This window comes from Terrapene carolina, unplaced genomic scaffold (genome assembly GCF_002925995.2).
Source record: "Terrapene carolina triunguis isolate 2854851 unplaced genomic scaffold, T_m_triunguis-2.0 Scaffold629, whole genome shotgun sequence".
In the NCBI taxonomy this organism is placed as follows: domain Eukaryota; kingdom Metazoa; phylum Chordata; order Testudines; family Emydidae; genus Terrapene; species Terrapene triunguis.
Genome location: NW_020664980.1, coordinates 11,264,709 through 11,290,968, shown reverse-complemented (window position 1 = coordinate 11,290,968; position 26,260 = coordinate 11,264,709). Strand labels below are relative to the sequence as shown.

The window sequence follows — 26,260 nt, the reverse complement described above, 5'->3', positions numbered from 1 at the left end:
GGAGCTGCTCTGCATTTCAGAACTTGCCACTTTGCATGCTCCAGTTCTGTGTTGAGACAAGCCTGCTCAACAGGGCCACACTTGCAGTGATTTTGAGATGCAGTCCAATTGTCTCCAAAGAAAAGAGGCTGAAGCCAACAAACTTATTTTGCATATGGCCTGTGTTTGAGCCCAATCTGAGGTGAAAGGTCAAAGCATTAACCCCACTGTTTTTTACAGTCTTTATTCCATCATCATCGTCATCTTTTATTGCATACCAGGGGTTACTGAAACCATTTGAGGAGGAAATTAAGGGCCATATACTGCCTAGGCTTTGCACACATATGGCTCTTGAAGATCTCTTCTCTCCTGGATGTGCCAATATATAGCTTCCATTAATGTTAACAGGAGTCACAAGTAAGCACTGAAGGGAGAATAGAGGGAAGCACTCTTGAAGAAATCTAAAAGGCCACTGCTCAGTTCATTCTTCCCTCCCACCATGTAACCCTCTTCTCTGAACCTCTTCATTGGCTTCCTCGCCTTCCACAGCAGGTTCCAGCTCCTTGTAATTCTAGGTTCTGCACCACTCTGCTCCTGACTACATATCTGCTCTCATTTTCTCCTAGTTACTCTCCAGGAAGTCTTCTCCCACTCTTGGCTGCATTCGTCGTCCTTATGCTGCCCACTACTCAGGGGTGAAAGTAACTTAAAGGACTTACTGGTATGCCGGAGTCCTGAGCTGGGGGTAGGGCCTCCCCTGGGAGCCCCGGGGAGATGTAAAGGGCCAGGGGCTCTGGCCGCCGCTACTGCAGTGGAGCCCCGGGCCCTTTAAATTGGCGACAGAGCCCCGGGGGCTCCCGGCTACCACTGCTACCCCAGGGCTCGGGGCTCTGATGGAGATTTAAAGGGCCCGGGGCTCCGCTGTGGTAGCAGTGCCTGGAGCCCCGGCCCTTTAAATAACCACTGGAGACCCACCGCTGCTACTCCAGGGCTCCAGCAGTGGGGCTCGGGTGGCAATTTAAAGGGCCCAGGGCTCCACTGCAGTACTGCGGGCCTGGGGAAGCTGGTCCGGTCCGGTGCACAGGCTCTTGCCGGTAGGCCGGACCGGACCGGACCGGCTTACTTTCACCTCTGCCACTACTCTTGGGAGCTGCCTTCTACTTCTCAGGCATCAAGTGTCCTCCCTCTCAATAACCTCTTGGGGGGGAAAATAGTTATGGATCCAAGCCATACAGCTGGCTCTACATCTGAATTTCTCCAAAGATCAGGCCCGTCTCTTCAGGAAGCGCTCATCTTTGAAGCTTTTCAGTGCTGGTCTTTCTGAGGGTCCCCACTCGATGTAGAACTGTCTTCTGGCCTGTCACGGGTCTAAACAGACTTGTCTGTTTCAGAATGACATTTTAGCAACTGGGGGTCAAGGGACTGTCTCCTTATTCGTTCATGAAGTCATGAGTTTACTGATGGCACTTTAGCGGTCTGGGTGGAAATATCAAATTTATATGCAAGTTATATTTATTTGGTTGTCTCCAGTTCCCCTTACCCTTCATCATATTGCTCATCATCTTAGGTCATATGCTCTTTAGGGCAGGAACTGTGCCTACCTCTGGTTACAGCTTCTAGTACAATCCTGAACAGGGCATCTGGATGCTATTAGAATATAAATATTTAATAATTATGAAGTTGTGCTCTCCAGTCATTCAGAGCCCAAGTTAAATACCTTCAATGCCAGGTATTCTCTCCCCTCTGAAAAATATCTGGGCACTACCTGTAACGCTTGTCTTAGGTTTTGCAAAAGCTAGCAGTTTTGTAAATGCTGAAACTATTAATTATCTGGACTCTAATGAGACTGAATTGAAAAGAACTTTATATGGTTTCACTGCATTGTGCTGGCTATGACACATTAGATAGGCCTTGATAGTGAATGGATATCAAAACTCACACAAAAGTACTTCCACTGTCTAAATGGACACAGTTAATCTAGACACTTGCTTACCAAAGATCTGCGTTAATGAGATCTTGTTTTTGGAGAAAATCTTTGTTGCTAAAAAAGAGGGTTTTTTTCAGTGATGTCTTTAACGTGGATAGTCTTATAGACTAGTTGCAATATATTTCGGCTTCCTTCGAGCAGTTCAGTCTAGAATGTTCCTGAATACAGCACTGCTGTGTATGTAGGGGAAGAAAGAGAGAGAGAAAAAACAACAGGAGAGTGGAGGGGGTTAAGGATCATTGCCACTCGTGCACCTCCTGCTCTCCAGAACCCAGGAATAAGTGTGGAGACTGCACTTCCCTGAATTAAATTTGTTGGGAAGTGCAAATGCTTGGCAGCTTTGAAAATCAGGCCACTTTGGTTTAAGGGCCTAATTTTTAAGCGCACACTTGTAAAAATTTTAGCTAAAAATTACAGGTGGGATTTTCAAAGGCATCTAATAGGAGAAGGGCACCTAACTCTCTTGAATGTCAACAGGATTTTGGTACCTAACTCCTGTAAGATCCTTTAAAAATCCCAGCCAACAAATCCTGCATAGTGTATCTCGCAGACACCATCATTGTCATCCACCCCATTCATGTATATGGAGCTGACAGAGGCCATCCAAGTGCTGATTAAGACCCTTTAACTTTGTCATGCTAAAGAAGGTTTTTGCAAGTCGAAAAGGGCCAGTGACTTTTGTTTGAAGGCTTCAGGGAATTGCTGGGACTCATTGGTTTCACTAAACAAGAGGTGGCATGACCAGCGAGTCTCGCTGCATATGAAAAAGTCACTCACCATGTTCAAGAGAGGAGATTCTTACACTTGTCAGCTTGAGTGATGGCGATTCTCTACTCTGAGAGCCATAATATTCATGTCATACAATTGTCAGAAGCGCTGGAGATGGATGGCCAAAGAATATATTTTCCTGACACTTTAATATGATGAGAGGGGAGGATACAGCACAATCATCCAATATAGAGGAAAGAACCAGAGTGGGGCCTTGGCAGAGCAGACAAAAGGCCAACAGAGTGCACACATAGCAAGACCTGTCCTCTGCAGGACACAAGCAACTGAAGTGAGGCTGGCCTTAATAAAGGCAGCGATTGTCTGTATTGGGAGAGAAACTGAACATAAGACTGGCCCTACTGGGTCAGACCAAAGATTCATCCAGCCCAGTATCCTGTCTTCCAGCAGTGGCCAATGCCAGATGCTTCAGAGGGAATGAACGGGGCAATTATCAGGTGATCCATCCTCTGTTGTCCAGTCCTAGCTTCTGGCTTCATATGCATTCAGAGGGAATGGTATTCCTGTGCAAATGAGCAGTCATCCTCCAAGTTTCTTTGCAAAGAGCATAACTTCACACTAGCTATTTCAGGACCCACCCTTCATGCACCTGTCATATGCAACAGGCCCAATCCCATTCTCTTTGCAGTCAGTAGCAAAAGCTCCTATTGATTCCACCTGCCTGATATTGATCTCACTTACAATGGTTCTATGCAGATATGACTTTTTGTTTCAGTGGACTTATTTTTCATTCCCAGTGGGCCCAACTCTGATCACACACCAGTGTAAACAGAATTGAGCCCAATATGAACATGAAGGTTGTGATTCTGCAGCTGGCTTGGGCAGATGTCCCATTAACTTGAGTGGGAATTCCCACGCAGAGTGGCTTTATAATGACTCGTTCCAGCCTGTGAGGAGATGGTTTGGTAGGGAGGTAGCAAAGGTGTTGGACTGTGGTGCCACGAGTCACCCTGGAAGTGTTTTCTCTCACACCCCCACACACCATTGACATTGACGGGAGTTCTGTGTCTGGACAGGGAGCAGCAGAACTTCGGAGAAGAGATTCAAGAATCACTGCACGGAGCTGAGAGGAGAGTTTTGACCTTAAAATAGCAGTTCCCAGAGACCCAGAAAGCTTCTTGGTTTAGCCTGTTCACTGTATAAAACAAATCAACATATGAACTGATTTTTATCTTCTCTGCCTTCAGCCAGTGGCTTATGCCACCCTACTTTTGTCTTCACCTGTTGTCTCTCCATGTAGACTGCAACTCCTGGGATAGAGATTTTTTTTTCATTATACCTGTGTACAGCACCTAGCACAAAGGGGCCTTCAGCCTTGACGGGGGATTATCACAAAACAAATAACAATTTTTCAAAGTATTCTATAGTTCAGTATGACTTAAATATAGTGGGCCAAATATATCCCTGATGCAACCCCATTCCAGTCAGTGAGGTTGCACCAGGGATGAATTTTACTCCGTTTATTTTTAAAACTCTCTGTTTATCACTAAACGTGGAGTACAAAAAATAATGATTTTGCACAATAAAAGCCACTAACAGCACACTGAAGAGGGGCGTAAACCCACAACACTGTGTATATGTGCGTGCTGAAGACATGTAATCACTGCTTTAGGCCAATCAAAAGTCCAGTCATGAAGCCATTTATAAAATACATTACTTTTCCCATACCAAATGTATTCCACAGGAAAAAATTCCTTGCAAAGACTATCAGATTCTGAAGGCTCCATGTCCAGGGCTGCTCTAAGTTACTCTGGCTAGAACAACATCCCCTGGGTGAGGGTCAGTGAAACATATCATGCTCCAATTCTGCCTCCTCAAGTCCCTATCACCCCCCTTCCCGTCTCAGAAGAACATCCTTTTCCTGTGTCTTCTAGATGGCCCCAACAAGCTCCCCAGTGCTGAGTGGCGGAAGCAGGCAGTGTAAAGCTGCCTATAAGGACTCAGTGGTTTGAGCGTTGGCCTGCTAAACCCAGGGTTGTGAGTTCAATCCTTGAGGGGGCCATTTGGGGATTTAGTTGGGGATTGATCCTGCTTTGAGCAGGGGGTTGGACTAGATGATCTCCTGAGGTCCCTTCCAACCCTAATAATCTATGATTCTATGATTCATGGCAATACTCAGCTGCCTCTTTAGGGCAGCTTTAAAGTCACTTTGTCACTTTGCTCCAGCAACATCAAATGACCTTATGGGCCGTTGAGAATCAGGTCTCTAGGTCTGAGTTGACTTTGACTTTTAAAAACGTGGTGACTCCATAACCATTGGTCTCAGCAAATGTTTTCTCCCTTGATGTAGTCTGAGATAGAAGGTTTGCGAACAGATAATTGCAGGCCTTATTGTAATCTTAAAAAAAAAAAAAAAAAAAAAAAAGATTTTGGGCATCCTATGTTATGTTAAATTTTGCTGGATAAAATGTAGCGAACTGGGCAGCAATTTAGGTAAAATGGCCTTTCAAAGAACTAAATCGGTCTGCTGGACTGGGTCTCAGGGGCAACCTCAAGGACTATTAGAATGTGACAACTTGTATACGTGACATTTGCAAATGTGAATATTGTTGAAAGTGAGTAATAGTGCCCTGGGGTGTAATGGCTCTCTGTCAGTGTGGTGATGGATTGAGATGATCTTAAATTTCTATTGTTTCTTACTGAATCCGGCAGGGATTGATTGAGTACTGTATCTAAGCAACAAGATGGATGGAGAAAGAATACTGAAGGACTGTAATATTGAGCTTTATTCAAGGTGCAGCTTTACTTAATGTGTTTATCATTTGTGTCTTAAGGTCTTTCCTAATGACTAAGAAACAGACATCAATATTACCTCTTCAAATAATAATTAATTCCACCAGAGTAAAGGATCTTTATGCCTTTGGTTGGAACATATTGCAAGTGCATGATTATTGGTTGTTTATATAGTAATATTGGTTTGCATGTTTCTATATAAATAAATAGGAAAACATGATGGGGCCATATTGTGTTCTCAGGTACAACCCCATTGAAATCAGGGGAACTGGGCCAGTGCAAATGACTGGAATTTCAATTGATCCCTCTCTCAAGCAGCTAACAGTCCACGATCCTGATCCTGCAGACACAGATGAGTTTTACTTTTGGCCTGTGAGTAGGGTTGTCAACATTGTATTTCAAAAATAAAGGACTGTTTTCTTAGCATCCCCGCCCCATCCATCCTCTCAATATTATCATAATCACCAATAATAATAATAATAAGCAGTACTCACCTACATTCGCAGGGGTATTTCTTGCTGCTTTTTGCAGCACTCAGCAACTCCTGATCTTGTTGTACAGAGATGAAAAAATAAGGGCTGTCCCTTGTAATAAGGGACTGGGGGAAAAACTGTACCTGTGAGTAGCCCTATTGAAGTCAATGGGACTATTCATATGTGCGAAGGTAAGCACTTTCATAAGAGTGTGCAGGATCAGGGCCCAAATTAAACCAATAACATGACTATAGATTCTGGAGGAACAAGGAGTGGGGAACTTAGAGCAACTCTTCATTTAAATCTAAGGAGAATAAAATACAAAAGGGCTCAGATCTTACAGACTGGGGTTTTCAAAGGCACCTAAGGGAGCAAGTTGCCAGAGTCTATAGGATTTCACAACCCCAGGAGAGCCTATCCCCCTTAGATGCTTTTGAAAATCCTAGCCTAGTGAATAGCTGTCTTGTGATCTGCATAAAACAATCCTCTCACATACACACCCTCAAATCTCTCCCCCCCCCTGGCAAAAACAAAGCCCTTTTGTGTGATTTCTGGTAGAAAACCTTCCCCAAGCTGCTGTTAAAACTTTTGGTCTTAGGGCAAGTCTACACTACCACGATACATCAGTGCACCTGCCCCGATGCAGCTGCACCGCTGTAGTGTGTCTGGTGAAGACGCGCTACGTGTACAGGAGAGTGCTCTCCCGTTGGCATAATTATTCCACCTCAGCGAGAGGGATAAGCTATGTCAGCTGGAGACTCTCCCACCGACAGTGCGGTGTGGACATCATTTAGGTCGATGTAACTTGCGTCGCTCGGGGGTGGCTTAGGTACATCAACTTAAGCAGTAGTGTAGACAAGCCTTCAGTCTCACAATTGGGTGCACATGGCACACTTCCTTCTCTAGGCTCTTCCTGGGGTCAAATCTTTTTTTGGGGACCCCAATGTTTCTTGTGTCTATCTGCTTCCACACAAGCACTCTGATGTGCCCTACACAGGAGCTGGCCCTTAGACAGCTCTGGCCATTTGTTAAAAAACCTTATCACAGTGCACTGATTTAAAAAAACAAAAACAAAAAACAAAAACCAGACCTGATCTTTAAAGGTCAATATCTCTGTATTTATTTTAATGTCCCTCCCACAGGGGCAAGGGGTTATTGCTGGGGACTGCTTGATCACTTGATTAATGTATTTATTAACTAAGCTATTTTCATTGTATATCAAGGGAATCAGCCAATTTGAAAACAGGTAAATAAATACTTTTAAAATATTTTGCTTCCTGATTAAACCTCATATGTCAACCTCAGACTTGGGCAAAACTAGTAGCAAATTAAACCCTAGAAAAAGCGGCTGAGGGTTCTCTAACATAAGCCTGTTGATTCAGTGGAAGGATGAATCGGGCCCATTAACTTTAGCAAAGGCAAAATTATAACTGCAAGGTCACAAATGAGGAGGGCAGAATCCACACTTAAGAAATAAGCTGCAATAGCAAGTGTCTCCTCCTGTTCTCCCAGGCATGCATGGCATCAGGTTGTTTGTAAGAAGCATCAGCAGGGAACCTTAGCAGACACATTCACAACTGTCCCCAAGTTTTCGCTCATGCCTTCTAGTTCAAAGGGCTCATCTTGTTCCTTAGAATAAAGAATTTTGCAACAAGTGCTGATACTTACCACATCAAAGCACAACGGAGTTTGCATTGTTTGTAGAACGTTAGGCCATAGACAAATTAAAGAGACATGTGGAGTTTCAAAATTTACTTTAGCAAGCCAGTGCCTGCATGCTTAGTACTCAGGGAGGGTTAGATACTACAGTGATAGGACCTATAAAATCCTCTGTAGCGATTTAGAGCCTAAGCTAAAGCAAACTGAAGTAAGTGGAAAAGCCTCCCATTGACTTCACTAGGCTTTGGATTAGCAATTAAAACTTGTTGGAAAAGAGGCAGGCTCTTTTATAAATATATTCATGCTGTACTTTTATGAGTCCAGGAGGAAAAAAACATTGATTTAATTCAAATGTTTATTGCAAAATATAGTCCAAAATCATAACCTTTTGGATACCATCAGAAAATATATACAGCAAACAGATTGTGTTGAATCAATAATACAACTTGCTTAATAATCAATATTATGCAGAGAGGGTGCCAAATTCTTCTCTACTGATTTTTTTTTTCAATTGGTGCACTATAAATTGTGTTATTTCATCCGATACAGATCTATAAAACTGTCTGGGTTGAGAGAGAGAGAGAGTCTCCAGCTGATTTATATCGGATGAAATAACACAATATATATTGCATGAAATCTGTACATACTGTCTGTAAATCTAGGAAAGCACTTAAGGTGAAAAAAGTTGTCGTTGTCCCAATATAAACCATGATGTTGTGAAGACCCTTCTCACATCAGAAAGTGCATAAGTATTGCATTAAAAATATTTACAAGCAACACGTGCATCAACCACACAGGTTCATATTCTGATCTTAGGCTTGTGCAGCATCACTGAAGTCAACAGGGAAGCACATAGGTACCTGGGACCAGATTTCAGCCTGGAACAGCGAGATTCTGATCTCTGTTACACTGATGCCTGCAGTTACTCCACTGCCTTCAGTGGATTTACTCCAGATTGACAGTGGTTAAATGACAGCTGAATCAGGCCCACAGACTATCATCTGATATCACCAAAAAATGAAACTACTTCTTTACCCAGATACACAAATACAGTGACTATGAGGAAGAAGCGTGTTACAAGGAAATATAAAAACCAGGAAAGTAGGCAGGAAGGCCCTAGGTCCACTAGGGCCCATGGCCTGCTCCATGTAATCACACAACATCGGTTGTGTGGAATACACCCACCTGACCCTGCCTGGACAATCCCCACTTAATTGGAAGGGCAGCTCTTTGTCATGAGTCCATTTGTTAACAGCAGCGAGTTGCCGATTATCTCTTGTGCCCCCTGTTCCGCCGCCTGGTGGTGTTGGGGGACGAGCCATCTCTTCTGGAGCAGTAATGCTTGGTAACCACCTGTTTGCACTGCTGGCATTTCACCATGCAGCACCAGTGGAACTTGCAATTGCAGCTGGTGACAATCTCAGTCCTCTTCTCCTCCACTTTCAGGCCGCACTCAGTGCAGAGCCTCCTGCAGCTCCTCCTCTCCCACTGAGACAAGTTCTTGCCACTCTGCAGGCATTCCCGCCCCTCGGTGCCATGGAGGCCCAGACTGGCATTCCTGACGCAGTAATCAGGAGAGTCTTCCAGGAAGACGAGTTCTGTGGCTAGCACAGTGCTGAAGGTCTCTGCTGTGGCCCCACGGCTGTCGGCACTATTCCCAGCTCTCATCCTCCTCTTGTCCATCTCCAGCTTCTGGGCCTGGTCATATTTGAGCTTCAGATAATTCCCAATTTCTCGAAACTCAGCAAGCTGGAGCCAGCAGGTCTGGATGCTGCAGCTGCCCGATACCCCGTGGCACTTACACGTCCTCTTCATTGTTGCTTTCACAGCCTGGGATGAAAAGGCAGAGCAGTTAGGAACAGCAGAAAACCGCAGCACAAACAGGGTCTGTTGCAATAAAACCTCAGATAGTGGCATAAGGAGTTGCTCATCTCTCAGTCATCAGTTCTAATCCAGCTCATGCTGGTTGGGGCTGAAAGTCATTACCGTGTAGTGGCCCATGTGAAATGAACTGGTGCTCTCAGTCCAGCTCCTGATGGACATATGTTCCATCGCTAACTGGGAGCTGGCAGAGATGTTAACATTCAATGGGCATGAGCTACTTTACCCCCACAGGTGGAGTCTCTCCAGGCCTCTTGTGAAGCACATTGGCAAGGTAATGCTATTACCTGGGCTGTCCCAGGTCTGTGGATAACTTCATATGCGGAGCTGTCAAACCAGCACCGTTCATGCAGAAGATATGAAATAATCTTAGATACAGAATGATAATACTAAGTATTTATGTAGCACCTTTAATCCAAGCACTTCACCAATATCATCTACCAATCCCTCTCTATGATAATTATAGGGTGCCAACACTGTAGTATCTATGTCAGATTGTTAGGCTTTGATATAGCCTGTGAACTAGGTATGCTGAATGTTGCCATCCTCATTTTACAGCTAGGGAAACTGGGGCACAGAAAGATTAAGTGACTTGCCCAGGGACCCACTGTCAGAGCCAAGATTAGAATCTAAATCGCCTGGCTCCTGCTACCCTGCTCTAACCAACAGACAACATTTCCTCCCCTAAAGAAGGCCTTGAGCTGCACATTACAAGAGATGAGAATAGGGTTTGCTCTATTTTACTGTCTGAACAAGTGCTTACTAACTACAGGACTCCAAAGATGAGGTTTCACAATTCTTGAGAAATGGTGCATGTCACTATACTGGCTGTTTGCTTTGCTTTGAACTGAAGTGCAAGTGAAGCCTAGTGCAATAATTTTCTGATGTCCAGATTTTAGGGCCTGATTCCAAAATCCTTACTCCTTATGTACGTGCAGTAGTACTTATTCATCCAAGCAAGTCAATGGGACAACTCAGGGTTGGAGAATGAGGCCTTAAAGCTTTGTAGATGTGCTGATTATGAAGATATTTTGGATACAGACAACCTTTTTTTTTACTTACAAGTCTCCCTGCTTCATTGTTATGCAGATTCATTAAAGCTCTGGCATCTTGTCCTGTCTCCAAAGCATCCACAAATAGTTTGGAAATTCTCTCGCCAAATTCCACATTATCACTGCAGCCTCCCCAGACCCATCCTCGGCCACCTAGGAAAGGACGCATCGTTCACAAATAATAACTATGTGCAGAAGCTCAGGGCGTAGGTGGATTTCAGTACAGTATGTAAACCCAGAGCTCTAGGAAACATGTTGGAGGAGCCATTCCTGCATTGGCGGGGAGTTAGCTGGATGAGAAGAACCACGGAATCATTTCAATGTGTAATTCTTAGGAATGTTAAAAGCAGGAACAGTCCTTTGAGCCAATTTCTCACTCTGTTACAAGGAAGTCAATGGGGCTGCACAGTTGGAACAGAGTTGAATGTAGCCCTACACCTTTTCCAAGTCTGAAAATTGTGATGCCATCAACCCAAAAGCAGACCAGGGTACTAGATCAGTAAAATCACAGCTCACCTACACGGCCATTCCTTGAATCGTCACAGCCACAGTTGTCAAAGTCTCCCATGCTGCAGTTTCTGGTGAGCGTGTACATTACTCCAGCCGAGCTGATGGCATGAACAAAAGAGGTTTCTCTGGTAGCTGGAAAGAGACGAAAAGAGATTCTGTCACCCTCAAGAACAGAAACCCTCAGTCTCATTTTACTGGTAAGAAGGCCCCCTTGTGGAGCTTCCAACAGAGCAATTGCTGGGGGGAAGTCTTTGCATAAGGCAATTAGGACAAAAGATAGAGTGGTGCGGGAATTAAACCCTCCATAGAACATGGCAAAGTGCTTGTGAATTCTGTCTTCTGCCAGCTTTGTTTCAGTTTCAACAACAGTTACTGGCATGACAAAGTGTCACCTTGTGTGTATTTACGTATGGAAAAGAGTTTCATGGTGACAATGAGATTTTATATAACAGGCCTGATCCTAACACCAAGATCAATTATCACTGACTTCTCTTGATACCCAATCAGGGTTACTCTGTAGCAGCTTTCTGTCCCTGTCTGTTTTCTGATTTGGTGGCGGGCTCCTGCTTGGTCTTCTCTACACAGTAAAGTTGCATCAGTTTAACTTAAATCAGTTTTTAAACTCATGCAAACTCCTCTCTGGACACACTTTTTAATTTCACTTTAAGAGGTTTCATTTCAGCTTAAACCTTCTCCCATCATAGAGGCTAAACTGCAAGAAGCCACTCTTAAGCCGAAGTAAGAGTGTGTGTGTGTGTGTGTGTGTGTGTTCATTGGTTGAACTAATTTGGGTTTAAAGTCACACCTGAGGTTAAACTGGTGCAACTTTCTCATGTAAACAAGCAAGCTCTTAGTGTGAGGCTGTGTCTGCAGTTTATCTGTCTGTTGAACCTCCCTCCCTCCCCGCTCCAAAATTTGCAGTCATCCTAATATATGTATCTATATAGTCTAGATCCTACCTAAATAGAAACGGGCTGTATCCCATACACAGAGATGGCAGGAGGGAAAGGAAAGAGCTCTAGGTAAATCCATGCTCTGCCTCTAAATACACACTTACCACTCCGCAGTCTGTTATGAGTGGAGAGCTGCAGGGCACTTTCTGGGCAGTTCCAGCGCTCCCAGGTGAACTGGTGTTTACATTCTTCAATCCCGCTGTGGGCCCCCACAGCCACGCTTGTGGAGTAGGTCAGATACGCCTTGCATAGAAAAAGAATGGGTCTGAAACTCCCAAACCTTTCAAAAGGCCACTTGAAAGCAAATGCAAATGGGTTTCAACTGTTTCCCCTCATTACACAGAGGGAGCTGGTGCCCATATGCACATCAGTAAATGTGGTTCCTTAGAAAGGCAACATTTGGTTCGCTAACAGGAAAAATCTATAATTAAATTCATAATAATCCATGTATAAATTACCTTTGGTCCCGTCATCAGAAAGTTGTTCACAGACCTGTAGCAAATAAAACAGGATAAGTGAGATAATTTAACACAGACTCAGAAGCAACACCAAAACGTCCTCGTTCAGCTGGGCTGAGCCCCTACCATGCTGACGTGTGGAAAATGGCACAATAGATCCCAATGCTGGTGAAGATGATGAAGGTGTTGCTCTTCATGGCTGTCAGCTAGGGTGAAGTTTTATTCCACTAGCTGATCTAAAGCTCTCCGCACCAGAGATGGTTGAATGAGCAGGGCAGCTCTGCTTCTCTCCACACCCAAAGGGGGGATACTCAGGACAAGGAAAGTTAAAAGAATCCAAATCTCGGATATTTATAAGGTGAAGTTCTGAATGGCTAATACCCCCTATTCATTTGCTACCCAATGACCCTATGTGGTAAAGAAGCCTCTGATCCAATGCGTGACAAGATAGCAAAGGAAACGCCTAAAGCTGCACTTCAAAAGCCCAGGAGCAGTTGTCACCCAGAGCCTGTGATGATTCTCAAGGAGAGTAAACTTCCCTAACAATGGGCAACCTTTAATTCTGTTAAACACACCAGCATTCATCTCTCCCTGTCTCCCTCTAGCTAAGGTCCACTTGCCTTCTTCATGATACTTGGCCTCTGCACAGGGGCTCCCTTCCCTGGCTCCTCTCAAATAACAACCCCATTTCTAGAGTTCCCCCACTAGCTTAGTGCTCCTTGCTATGAAAATTTCCTGAAGCATTCAGTGCCAGTTTTATTAAGATCTGTTGGGCTGGATCTCCCGCATTTGAAGGGATTTTTTTAAAGGCAGATCCCCTCCCCCCCCCCCCCCACACACACACACACTTTCAACTATTAAAGAATTTGTGTTCCATAAGGGCAACCAGATGCTGCAAAAATGGCATTTCATCCCTCCAGGATGTTTGGAAATCTCACTCATTTACATTTCTGCAGCCTGAGAGCCCTGTGCGAAGAGTCGGTGAGAGGTTTGCTCCGTGCCTATATCCCCATATGCGACACACCTTTTTTTTAATAGTGAGGACAGTTTTCAGGGAGAAGAAAGTTCTGCACAGTAAAGTTCACCACAGTGCTGGCTTCAGATGTGTGAGCCTCACAGGTATCCATCAGCACAGGACTGGAGGAGCCGGAGTGTCTTCTCACATACGTGGGTGTAAGGGGGGAGTAATTCACTGACGTTAAAAGAGTTACACCAGTATACAGCCAATATTTGGAAGAGGAGAATCCGTCCCAAGGATCCGGTCCTGGATATAGGTATGGGCAATATTGTTAAGGGCATCAAAAACCAATAGTGTCAAGGCTGGAGTGATGTCTATTGGTGACAGCAGGCCTTTGTTAATAGGTACTCTGGGGTTCTATTCCTGGGTCTGCCACTGAATTACTGTGTATCTATGGGCAAGTCATTTAGCCTCTCTCTCTTCTTTAGTGTTCCCCATGTATAAAATGGAGATTATGATGATTAGCTATCTCTAGGGTATCTTGTTGGTTTAATAACTAAATGTGTGCCAAGTACTTGGTGATCTTCAAATGAAAGGCACCATAGAATTGCAATGGATTAGTTAGGCTGCCTTATATCTATAAAACACTTAGCAAAAAATATACCCAATTGCATCTCACTGTGTCTGTAAGTGTCACACACCCACAAATACAAATATGGGTCAGCTCCCTGCTCCTTTGGAAAGCAGAAGGAAAAGATCATTTCTACCTCTCGGCGCCAGGTTTATTAGCAAGCAACAGAAGAAACTTATCACCCTAGGTCATGTGTAAGGGAGACCTGGAGCCAGTGTAGCAAAGCTGCAAACAACAATTTTGCAATTTGAGGATTAAAACTGTAGGTTGGTGAGAATGTAATGAATGCAAAATAAAAATACCTCTTCCCGAGCACAGAGCGTTCACAGCCCTAGTGTATTCCTGTGGGGATGACAAAACTGGGGCTGAGTTAACATCTTAACTATTAACATCCTGAAATGACGTCTTCCTCATACAGAGCTGCAGAAGGGCAATGTATTAAGACTAAAGTGTCGCTAGTGTATTTAGAGAAGCTCAGTCATTTAAGCCCAGGTATAATAGCTTGGATTATTTTTATATACAGCTGCCTTTTCTTGTTTTTAGTGCCACTATCTATGCAGGCATGTTAGTGTTCATTATCTGAGAGAGATTGTGCAACTCAAAGATTTTGGAGCGTCAGTTACCTCAATTCATACTTGATCCTCCTAACCATGTGATAGAAAAATAGCTTTTAGGGGTGTGGCACGCTTCTGGGGGAGATTGTGTTATTTGAAGGGGTCTCTGTCAGGTTAAAAATCCTACATTCAAACCACACATTTCCTTGCCTGCCTGGGATATTAATAACACCGTCTACTCTTAAAAACACATGGATCTTAATCTCCTATAACTTTTATCACCTATGCTGGTGGTTGACTAGGGTGACCAGATGTCCCAATTTTATAGGGACAGTCCCAATATTTGGGGCTTTTTTTTATATGGGCTCCTATTACCCCCGCCCCTGTCCCGATTTTTCACACTTGCTGTCTGATCACCCTATTGTTGACAAACAAGAGAACATGTTCTTACCAGCCTGCCAGCTCCAATTAATTATTCTCCATTTACAGCAGCATAGCTGAAAGCAGAACCTGCCCCAGTGTGTGATCACAAGCTGTTCAGGGCAAGAATAAGACTATGAAACCATAACTGGGTAGAACTGAAATATTCACATTTTTGTAGAATTCTCCCTCTCTCTCCCCATCCTACCTCCAGTGTAAAAGTGAACAGAGCTCGAGTCACTTGACTGGCATGAGAGATTTCTCCAGATATTTATAGTAACAATAATACTTTGCACTTCTCAAGCTTTTCATCCATGGATCTCAAAGCAAAGGAGGGTAACTAGAATTATTTCCATTTTACAGGTGGGGAAACCAAGGCAGGGAGCGGTGGAATGACTTGCAGAAGGTCACACAATGAATCAGTGACAAAGCTCCACTGGACACAGGTATTTTGAAACTAAGCTTAGTGCTCTAATCACTAAATCCCTAAGTCTCATGCATGGGTGAAGTTCACTAACACCTGTGTGAACACTGACCATTTGATCTGCCTGGTTTTGGCATCACCCAGAAATCTGCTTTGAGTTTTAGCTTCAGATAAACCTAAAATCTCAAAGCAAGAGTCGTATGATATATTGTTGTAGCTGTCTCGGTACCAGGATATTAGAGAGACAAGGTGATCCAATAAAAGGTATTACCTCACCCACCTCGTCTCTCAAAGCAAAACTCGGTTACTTTCACCTTGTTTTATATCAAAACCCATTTTCACTTGAAGAGGTTGGATGAACCTTTTGACATGCCCAGTCTGAGCAGAGCCTAAAGCGACAAGCCACCAATTGGGTGGAGCAAAATGTTCAGTATCTAATGTGGTCTGGGTGATTGTGGGTTGATAAACTGGCAAACGTCCGTCCATTATGTTGGGCAGCAGGACGCCGAGAACCAGTCTTGAGTCTCAGTTTCAAGTTTGCAATGAAACCAAGTAAGGTTCATATTGGTTTCAGGTATCACTGGAAACAATTGATCCAGAGAACACTGTGGTTTGGTAGATATTGTCGAGTTTCAGCTGAATTCTGTTGACTTTACTGATAAAATGTTAATATGGTGTTTCTGGGTTTTTTTACTGTTTTGGTTTGTTAATCCACTCATGGTCTGGGCTTTTCACAGCCCTTGGCACAGGAGATAATCAGTGTAATGAAGTATATGGACACGTTCCCTACCAGCTGTGACATTCATTAAACATGCAGCCTGTACTTACGCCTGTGTGCCCTATTGACTTTAGTGTGTGGTTTGTCACCCAGATCTGCCTTCCTTCATGGGTATATTTTGTGAGATTGCATTTCATTGCAATTTTTTTGTCTTTCACCAGGAAACTAAAGGCCACATTTCAGAAATCCGATAGGTGGAATGCTGTGCAACCATGAAAGGGTTGTTTGTATGAGCTCCCTAAGTTGTTTTTGTTAAGAGAGACACACTCCTATTGCGGAAACACTGGTGTTTGGGTTAGGATCTGGGTTCAGATCTGCTGGGTCATAGCTGGTCCAGCTGGACTGGAAAGTAAACTCAGCATCTTGTACTGGATTAGCATTTTGATCATTTGGGCTTTCACATGTGTGATAGCAGAATTTGGGGCCCTGCGGTTAAATAAAGAAAAAGGAGAATTGGAGCCACTATCCGGCATGGTGTAACTGTCAGGTTAACCCAATTTTGTTTCCTCTTTGAACAATAATTTTACAAACTGTATATTAAGTGTGGAAAAGTGCATGGAGGGAGTGGATGTGGGGTGCAGCAGGATGGGGGAGAGGAGGAGAAGGTGTCGGAGGTCTTGAAGAGATGGGCCTGAACCAAAATCAAGACCCAAACACACCTGCAATCAGAGGTATTCAAAATCTGAATCCCAATATGGAGTTTGCAAATAGCTCCTCTCTTTATAATGGGCTGTAGAAAACAGCCTATGTTCTGGATTCTAGTGTGTGTGAAATCTGGATCCATCTACATATGCTGTGACTTGAACCCATCTCTAAGTGAGGATAATTCTTATCAGGGAGATGACCGTAACGTCAGGCTCGGCTGAAAGGGCTGTATTGACTGGAACAATAGTGTTTTTCTCTGAAATATTAATGAAGATGTTTCTGTTCATATTAGGATTTTTAACGCGTGTTTCCAAAAGCCTAATTGTTGGTCCTGAATTAAGCTGACCATGTAGTTTAACTGGAGGCTGATGGCACAGTAGTTTCTGGGACAGAGGAACTGGAGGTGTTTTAGTCAGATAGTGGACAGTGTGGAGAATTCACCCAGCACTAGAGACTGGGAGAAGGCGAATGCTCTGTTAATATTTATATTGCAGTAGCACTTAGAGGTCCCAACCAAGACAAGATTCCCTTTGTGATAATTGCTTAACTACGCACAGTCCCTGCCCTGAAGAGCTTACAAACTGAATAGACAAGACAAACTACAGGCTGGGAGAAAGTCACACAGCTGGGAGTAGAACCCAAGTCTCTCGTCCCAGATCATTGTAGCCATTAGACCCTGAGGAACACCTGTGAAACATGTGGCAGAAGCAATACCAGCCCTGCAACCACTACCATGGCCTCAGTGCAATCTAGCTGGCTATGTCTCCAGGCCCACTAGAAAATCCAGTATCTTTGCTTCAGCACTGGTGCAGCTAACGAGCACTAGTGTGGTCAGGGCTCTAGCATTTCCAGCGATGTATCCATAAAACCAACCCAACACATGCACCCGGGTGGTGGAAAGCGGGATAAAAACAACATTGGCTATATTGTTCTTAGCAAGTGATACATTCAGACCCCCAGCGTCAAATCCTGCCTTGCTGGCTCCGTTACAATAAAAACCCACCTGGGTAATTAGAAAGATTCCCCCCCCCCTTCCTGGAAGGCTTCATTTTATTGTGTTCACCTGCTTTGTTCTCCATAGGAAGCCAGCATGAGTCCCCACGTGTAATGCCATATACTTGTTTGTATATAGAAACCCTCCCAAGCAGGGTGTCTGGATGGCTCTTTCCCTGCCACATTTTGTGTTGTTTTAAAATAGTCCCTTGCTGAGAGCCCTGGCCTGGGTAAAATCCTTCTGCACATGCAGTTCCACACAGGAGCATTTTTTTACTCTTCCCAACTAAAGGCCCCAAATCTCCCATTGGGGGAAATGGGGTGTAATATTTGCCTTGGCTCCCCATAGATTGCCACGTTCCCCAGGCAGGTGAGTAGCCTACGGTGCTTCATGTCAGTGGGAGTTTTGCCTGCATAAGGAATATGGGTGAATTAACTAAAGGTGAACTGCAACGTTCACATCAGAACTGAAATGTGCAGGTTTAGGCTGCAATGTTGAAACCTACCTGGACCGAGGCTCCTAACTACATATTTAGGCACCTCCCTGGAAACGGCCTGAATTTCAGAGGTTCTGAGGTCAGTGGGAGCTACAGCTGCTCAGCACCCCTGAAAATCAGGCCACAATAGGCAGCTGGGTTTCACTATTTGGCATGAATTCTTTTGGTTCCAATTAGTGAGCCAGATTATTCCCTTCCAGCGCCACAAACCCATTGGAGGCATGGGGGATCCTTCCAAATGTCCACGCGGTTCACCATGCTGACAGCCTGAGGCATTGTCTCCTGAGTGGGAGGAGAGCGCAGTTTCCTAACTGTGAGCCTGAGGAATCCCAGCCCCAACACCACGGCCCTTCGAGCGTTAGCCCCTTCTCATGAGGCCCTAAGGCTCCTTCTGCCCCATGGCAGCATAGCTGGGAGAGCAGAAGCTGTGACTGGAAGTTAATGCTGCAGGGAACAGTGTTAATTTCCGAGGCAAAATCCATGTGAATATCCATGATTATCCTAGGGGAGTATGCTGCTCTCTGGCTCCACCCCTTCTGCAGCTGGCCCCGCCTCACTGACATTGTGATTAGAATGCATTTGAGTCCCTTGGTACCACGCAGTGGAAACCAGCCTTTCATAGATTCATAGATCCTAGGACTGGAAGGGACCTCGAGAGGTCATCGAGTCCAGTCCCCTGCACTCATGGCAGGACCAAATCCTTTGGCCCAATGGCCCAGCTCCTCAGGTATTTAATCAGGGAGCTAGGCACCCAGATACCTTTGAGGATCTGTTCTTATGATGCTTCTTATGTAGGGCTGCCAACTCTGACTGAAGCTATTCCAGGAGATTATTTTCCCCAACATGATATAATGTCATGTTCTTAAAATATCCTATTAAAATCTCCTGGATTGCTTTCAGTGGTCACCAGGAGACCAATGCCGATTCGGGGAGATTCCAGGCCAATCCTCAAGGGTTGGCAACCCTATTCTTATGTGTTAATCAGGAGTGATACTTCATTGCTTTTGCAGGCCATCTGCAGGTCCCCAGTAGGCACAGAGGTTCCCAGCCCCCATGACAGCCCCTCCATAATTGCTACTTCTTGTATTACATCCAAGTGCTGCAATCAGGATCAAGTCCCATATCGCTGAGTCTTGTACAAACACACGTCTCTGCCCTGTGGCAGGGAGTGCTTTTAATCCAGAGATCGCCAAGCACTTTGCTGAGCTTTAATGACTGGCCCAAGGTCACACAGCCTAGATGCTGAGGTGATGGATTCTCTACAACTACCCAAGACTTACGGCAACTCATTGGCAGAGCCAGGAGTAAAGCCCAGTTTCCCAGACTTCCAGCCCCATTCTCAGGTTGCTGGACCTCTGTCAGAGTCAAAGGCCAGGGAAACAGTTCACGATGAACTGTACGTTTTCTCTCAAAGATTTTTTTTTTTAAAGTGCCACCTCTTTAGCCCTCCAGTACAGTTAAATGCTGAGATTAGCCCTGCCATGACATGGGCCGGGCCCTGTTTGCTCTGGCTATCTCTCAGGCTGGTATATGTTTCTAAAACTCATTCTATGGAAATGCTAGCTGGAGGAATTTGCAGCCTGTGATAAGATATAGCTAGTGTGAGAATTCAGTTACGTTAAACATTGATCATACCAGACCCTCTAATGGGCATTATCGACAGCCCCTAGACAGAGAGACAGCCGCACAGGAGCCTAGCCAGCACCTTGTTAATGACAGGACCAAGGCTATGTGAACATGGGACCAGACAAAGGACATTTCTACCCACACCCCCATACATGACACGTCTTAAAACTGAAGTTGTGTTCTCCTCTTGTGATGTTCCTACCCCCCCCTTCCAAGCTTCTGCTTCCCTCCCTCCCTCCTTGTCCCCTGCCCCTTCCCCAAAGGAACAGACCCTGTTCTCCTCAGCCAGGGAGCAATAAGCAGATTAGCTTGCAGACTCAAATGCCTTGATAAAGTTCTTGTCTGTTGTTCTGCAGCACAGAGGCACCAGCATCCTGTCTGAGCTGGGAGGGGGTGATTACACTCTCCCTCCCGAAATTCCCCTGGTAGTGTCAATGGAATGAGCAATTCCTCACTCCCTGGCTAGAATGCTTGTGAAGTTGTAGCTGCTGGCTGGTCTTGCTCCCCACCCCAGAGGTGGTTGGGTTTTAGTGACAGTAACTGTATTGCAGAGTTCATGGTAGCCCGGAGACAAAATGGCCAGTGGAGAGAGAAGCAGAGATGGGTCAAGAGACATATGGCGAGGTTTTCAAAGGCACAAAGGACAGTTAGGGACTCAACTCCCAGTGAAAGTCAATGGGAGTGGGGCATCTACCTGCTCTTTGTGCCTTTGAAAAGCTCCCTGGTAGGTTTCATTTCCAGCTCTACTGCTGACTCACTGGGTGAGACCTTAAGCAAGTGATTTATGGGGAGAGAGTCAAAGGCACAAGGGGCCAAATTCAGTAAGAACTGGGTGCTTAACTCTCTTAGGCCTCTTTGAAAACCCCAGCTTTAGTCTTTCTGTGCCTCACTTTCCTCATCTGTGAAATGGGGACTGAATACATATCTACCTTTGGGCAATCCTGGGGCTTTCTGCAAGTTTTTTGCTGCATTCAGAGCTTTCAAGAAATAAAAAAGGTTTTGGGATAAAATTTTCAACATTGACCAAGTGACTTAGGCACCTCAGTCCCAATGACTTTCAATGGAACTTAAACACCTCAGTCACTTTGGAGCCATGGAAAGTTTTACCCTTTATCTTTTTCCCCTGCAAAGATACAGCCATCCGAGAGTTAACCAATGGGCATCTACCCTGGTAACCAAGCAGTCGAGAGAGCCAAACAATAGCAATCACAAGGAAGTGACCGAATCCATCCCCCACTTTATTTGCTTCCATGGGTGTGTGTGTATGGGGGGGTCGTGATATTTTATAAAGCACTTTGACAGCTGCAAGTGAAAACTGCTATATAAAAGCTTATTATTTATGATGTCATCCCACTGCTAAGCAGTAGGAAATTTTGGGGCCTTGCAAGTCAGCTTTCTGATGGAGGAGAAATCAGTGACATGGAGTATAGTTATCTTCGTAGTGCCACTTGTATCTAGTGTTAATAAACACCAGTCTTTGAACAGAGGTGGTCACAAATGACATATAGCTAATCCCTTCTATCAGAATTCTCTGCCCAAAAACCAGTGCCAGGTTCCCAGAAAGCAACTCTGCACTAAGAATTGAGTTTAGTTAGACTGAGGCCGAGAGCAAACTCTCCTGCTGTTGGCAACAGTTTCCCCCAAAAGAATGTGCATCACAAAACTAATTACAATACCACAATTCTCCAAGGACTGGGCATTGCACACACACTAAGAAAAATAACTTGTGTAACAATGGCACCTGGTGACATCTGCCCTAACAATAATCACAAAGCTTCATCCTCCTTGCCTCCCCATGCCCTTTGTTCAGTTGCAGATGTTTGATGCTGTTTCCATTCCTAACTGGAACAATGAACTGTGATCGCTTTAATATATATTTAAGCAGTTTGTGGATCAACCCAGTGCAGTATCTCTTTAATAGACCGAGCACTGTGATATCTGTGAGAGAACATAAGAACGGCTATACTGGGTCAGACCAAAGGTCCATCTAGCCCAGTATCCTATCTTCCAGCAGTGGCCAATGCCAGATGCTTCACAGGGAATGAACAGAACAGGTATCATCAAGTGATCCATTCCCTGTTGTTCATTCCCAGCTTCTGGCAAACAGAGGCTAGGGACACCATCCCTGTCCATCCTGGCTTATAGCCATTGACGGACCTATCCTCCATAAATTTATCTAGTTCTTTTTTAATCCTGTTATAGGCTTGGCCTTCACAACATCCTCTGGCAATGAGTTCCACAGGTTGACTGCATTGTGTGAAGAAATACTTCCTTTTGTTTGTTTTAAACCTGCTGCCTATTAATTTCATTTGGTCACCCCTAGTTCTTGTATTATGCGAAGGAGTAAATAACACTTCCTTATTTACTTTCTCCACCCCAGTCATGATTTTATAGACCTCTATCATATCCCCCCTTAGTTGTCTCTTTTCCAAGATGAAAAGTCCCAGTCTTATTAATCTTTCCTCATACGGAAGCCGTTCCATACCCCTAATCATTTTTGTTGCCCTTTTCTGAACCTTTTCCAATTCCAATATATCTTTTTTGAGATGGGGTGACCACATCTGCATGCAGTATTCAAGATGTTGGCATACCATGGATTTATATGGAGGCAATATGATATTTTTTGTCTTATTATCTATCCCTTTCTTGATGATTCCCAACATTCTGTTCGCTTTTTTGACTGCCGCTGCACATTGAGTGGATGTTTTCAGAGAACTATCCACAATGACTCCAAGATCTTTCTTCAGTGGTAACAGCTAGTTTAGACCCCATCATTTTATATGTATAGTTGGCATTGTTTTCCAACGTGCATTACTTTGCATTTATCAACATTGAATTTCATCTGCCATTTTGTTGCCCAGTCACCTAGTTTTGTGAGATCCTTTTGTAGCTCTTGGCAGTCAGGTGATATGGCCACTGGTGACCAATTCTCTGTATTTGATGTTTTAGCTTTAAAAATGGTAAAAAAAACTGTGGTTAGACGATGCATGTCAGCTCATGTCTTGTCAGCACCCTCTTTGAACGGGAAATTCCTGGGGCTTCCTGCATGCTGGATTTCTTCCAAGGGGGGACTTCAAAAGTAAATTTCCTCCATTAACAATTCCCGACCCTGAGATCACAAGTGTTAACCTTAGCTTCTAGAGACCAAAATGCAACAGTTTTGGAGGGGGCATTTCTGTGTGAGGCTGCAATAGCTGCTTGTTCCCCTTGAGAGTTCTGTGAAATCACAACTTTTTATATGGTGGGTGAGTCTCTCTAATATCTTTATAGGTCTGTATCTAATATGTTTCTCTAATATCCTGGGACCAACACGACTACACCAACACTGCATGCAACTTTTTATGAGAGCGTTAATTTCAGAAAGGATAGAAATGTTGTGAATCCCCCAGAGATTTTATGAAAAGAGAGCCTTTCCAGTTAGATTGTTTTGGTTTTTAATGATAAGACTGGCTGTTGATCAGCGCAAATGGCAACGGTCTGCTCCCAAAGATGAATTGTATTGACTTCATATATTTGCCTACTCTGTTCCAGGAAAGAACTTGAGAATGTGCTTTCTTGGTAATATTTTTTGGTAGCAAAGCACCATCTAGTGGAAGAATACAATATTCCAAGTACAGAGTTACTTTGCATCAGTTGAAAATAGAGGGAGAAATAAAACAAGCTGTTTTATGGTCTAACCTGCCTAAATATCCTTCTGCTCTGATTGCATAATCTTTTCTGAAGTGTGCTATCTTGTTGGTTTCTCTGACTTTCCTCTCTATATATTTTCAGGCTACCCAAATAGTGAAGCACATGCAGTTGCTGTATGATTGACGTGGCTGCATTCTTCGAAGGGAGAAGCACCTGCATTTTAGAAGGTTTTCTTTTAAAGATAAATTACGCTTGTCTGCATATAAACTCTGTGAGGCCAGCAGATGACAGATTCATGTGCTTGTTTAATATGAATTGTAATCAGTAAGGACCAGAGCTTGTTCACACTGGAGTTAAGAAGACTTTGGACATTAACTTCATTGAGAGTAGGGTTCAGTGATGATATTACCTAGCTCTTATGTAGGACTCGCCATCAGGAGAGCTTAAAGCCCTTTACAAAAGAAGTATCATTATGCTAATTTTATATATGGGGGAAATGACTTGCCTAATGTCACCCAACAGGCAAAGTTGGGGACAGAAGCCAGGACTCCTAGGCCAGTATAGGCTAGCTACTAGGCCACACTGCCTCTCACAGATAAGTGAATACAAACTACTTAGAAATTGCTTACGTTTCTGCCTTTTCTTTTTAAAGTGCCTTAACAAAAGCTAATAATGGCCAAGGTATATCCGCCATGACAATGCATGGCTGTTCTGTAGCATAAAACATTTCCAGGGTCCTAAAGTGCTTTGTCCATTTATTAAAGCTAGACTCAGGACCACTGAAGCCAATGGAAGTTTTGCCATTGACTTCAGTAGAAGGAGGTTCAGGCCCTAAGCCTCTCATCCCCTTGAGATTGGTGGTATTATATGTATCTGACAGATGGGTAAACTGAGGCACAAAGGGTAAGGGCCTGATTTTCAGAGGCACTGAGCACCCACAATTCCAGCTGAAGTCAATGGGTGCTCTAGGTGTTTAGCACCTCTGAAAATCAGGCCCCAAGTGATTTGCCCTATGTCACACAGTGGGTCACTGGGAGAACCAGGAGTACTTGCTCTCTGTTTAGTGTTCTAAATGCTAGACCCCATATCCCCTTCAATCAGCAGATGAATCTTTAGAGAGGAAGGCTGGGCCATGGTTAGGGCAGTAGTCTAGGACCTTTGCGTGCCCAGTTCAATTCCCTGCTCTGCCATGTGCTTCCTGTGTGACCTTGGGTTAGTCCCTTAGCCTCTCTGTACCTCAGTACTCCATCTGCTCAATGAGGATAATAGCACTGCCCTGTGGTGAGGCGAATTACACGAGAAGCTAATCAGATGCCCAGGCATTATGATGGTGGGGGCCATATAACTGTGTTAGTGAGATTTCAGTCTTCTGTAGGCACTAACGATTTATCACATACGAGGTCAGTGTCTTTAAGGTAAAGGCTATATAGAGGCCACGGAAACAGCATGGATGGCAGTGGGAATTCCAGGTGCACAGCAAAGATAGTGGGGGACATCCTGGCTCCATGGAAACCAATGACAAAATTCCCATTGATTTCAATGGGGACCGGGTTTTACCTGCTGTATGTGGCTGTGAGTATCATTGGATTTGCAGTCCTGCAGTAGTTGTTTTAATATTGTCCCTATTGTACTGAGAAATAAATAATTTCTTTGGATTTAGTATAGAGCTCTCTTTTGTAAAAGCTTGTCTTGTCAATACACATCAAGGTCGATTCTGAGCTCACTTGCATGCCGTAATCAGTCACTGGATTTACATTCATGTTACGGAGATCAGAATCTGGCCTAGTATTTTAATATGGATGTAGGATCCATCTCATAGATAGCACGTTATACAATGCACTGATATTAGAGGTTAAGCACACTTCTTTCCTCCACGGCCTTGCTTTGCTGAGTGCTTTAAAACATGAAGTTTACCAAACCAGGCTTTGGAGGAAGTTGCAGCTGTATTCCCCCTGCCATACAGGTGTAAAATAACATGACTAAAGCTTGGTCAGCACAGTGTGAAGCTAATAATCACACTGTATTTCAAATTGGGGCCAATTCAGTCTCCAATTACCCATTGTGAATATTAGAGCAATCCGCATGCTGGCAAAGAAAGCTGAGCCTGGTGTTCTGACATTTCAAAGTAGTTAGGTATTTTTAAAGCACACTACAAAAAAAAAAAAAAGCTGTAAAAGTCAAATTGGGATCCAAGCACTGGGCATGGTGACTGGGCTGTTAAAAAAGAACCCTTGGGACAATAAAATGGTGTGGAATGCGCTTTGGAACGAAGCAATGGTGATTTTCAGTTGGGTGCCTTAAAATAAAGATCCATATGCAGGCCAAAAAAAAAAAAAAGCTCCCTTCTTGAGGCTTTGTTTAAAGCCAAGACATATGTGGTCCACACCCTTCTGCAAAAATGTCTGATGAATATCTTGGAGGCTCACACCATGGGAGTGAGGTTTGGGCATGCGTATGTTTACAAGGCAGCTCTCAGTGCGCTCACAACAACGCCCCGCTCACCTACAGCCCGTGTACACTTTCCTCCAGGGAAATGCTCTGCTTTCCCATTTAAAGCCAGCTGCAGAAGGAGTCCATCCTTTCACTACATCACCAGGCACTAGGCTGGAGAAAATCACCAAGGCCAGGCACTG

The 26,260-nt window shown here is 44.2% G+C and overlaps 1 protein-coding gene across 1 annotated transcript; it reads right to left on the bottom strand.

The window, feature by feature from the left end:
• Window positions 1-8,886: 8,886 nt before the first annotated feature.
• Window positions 8,887-12,668, bottom strand: WNT8A (Wnt family member 8A). Its single transcript, XM_024202079.1, has 6 exons — window positions 12,598-12,668; window positions 12,472-12,505; window positions 12,118-12,256; window positions 11,067-11,192; window positions 10,561-10,703; window positions 8,887-9,447 (listed from the first exon to the last, which is right to left on the bottom strand). Exons 1-6 carry the CDS (start codon window positions 12,666-12,668, stop codon window positions 8,887-8,889), a joined length of 1,074 nt encoding a protein of 357 aa, XP_024057847.1.
• Window positions 12,669-26,260: the final 13,592 nt, after the last annotated feature.

Coding starts and splice junctions, on each gene's coding strand:
- WNT8A (XM_024202079.1), bottom strand. CDS start 12,668: ATGAAGAGCAACACCTTCATCATCTTCACCAGCATTGGGATCTATTGT. Junction 12,506..12,597: donor ATTTTCCACACGTCAGCATG/GTAGGGGCTCAG, acceptor TATTTGCTACAG/GTCTGTGAACAACTTTCTGA. Junction 10,704..11,066: donor TTCAAGGAATGGCCGTGTAG/GTGAGCTGTGAT, acceptor GTCCTTTCCTAG/GTGGCCGAGGATGGGTCTGG.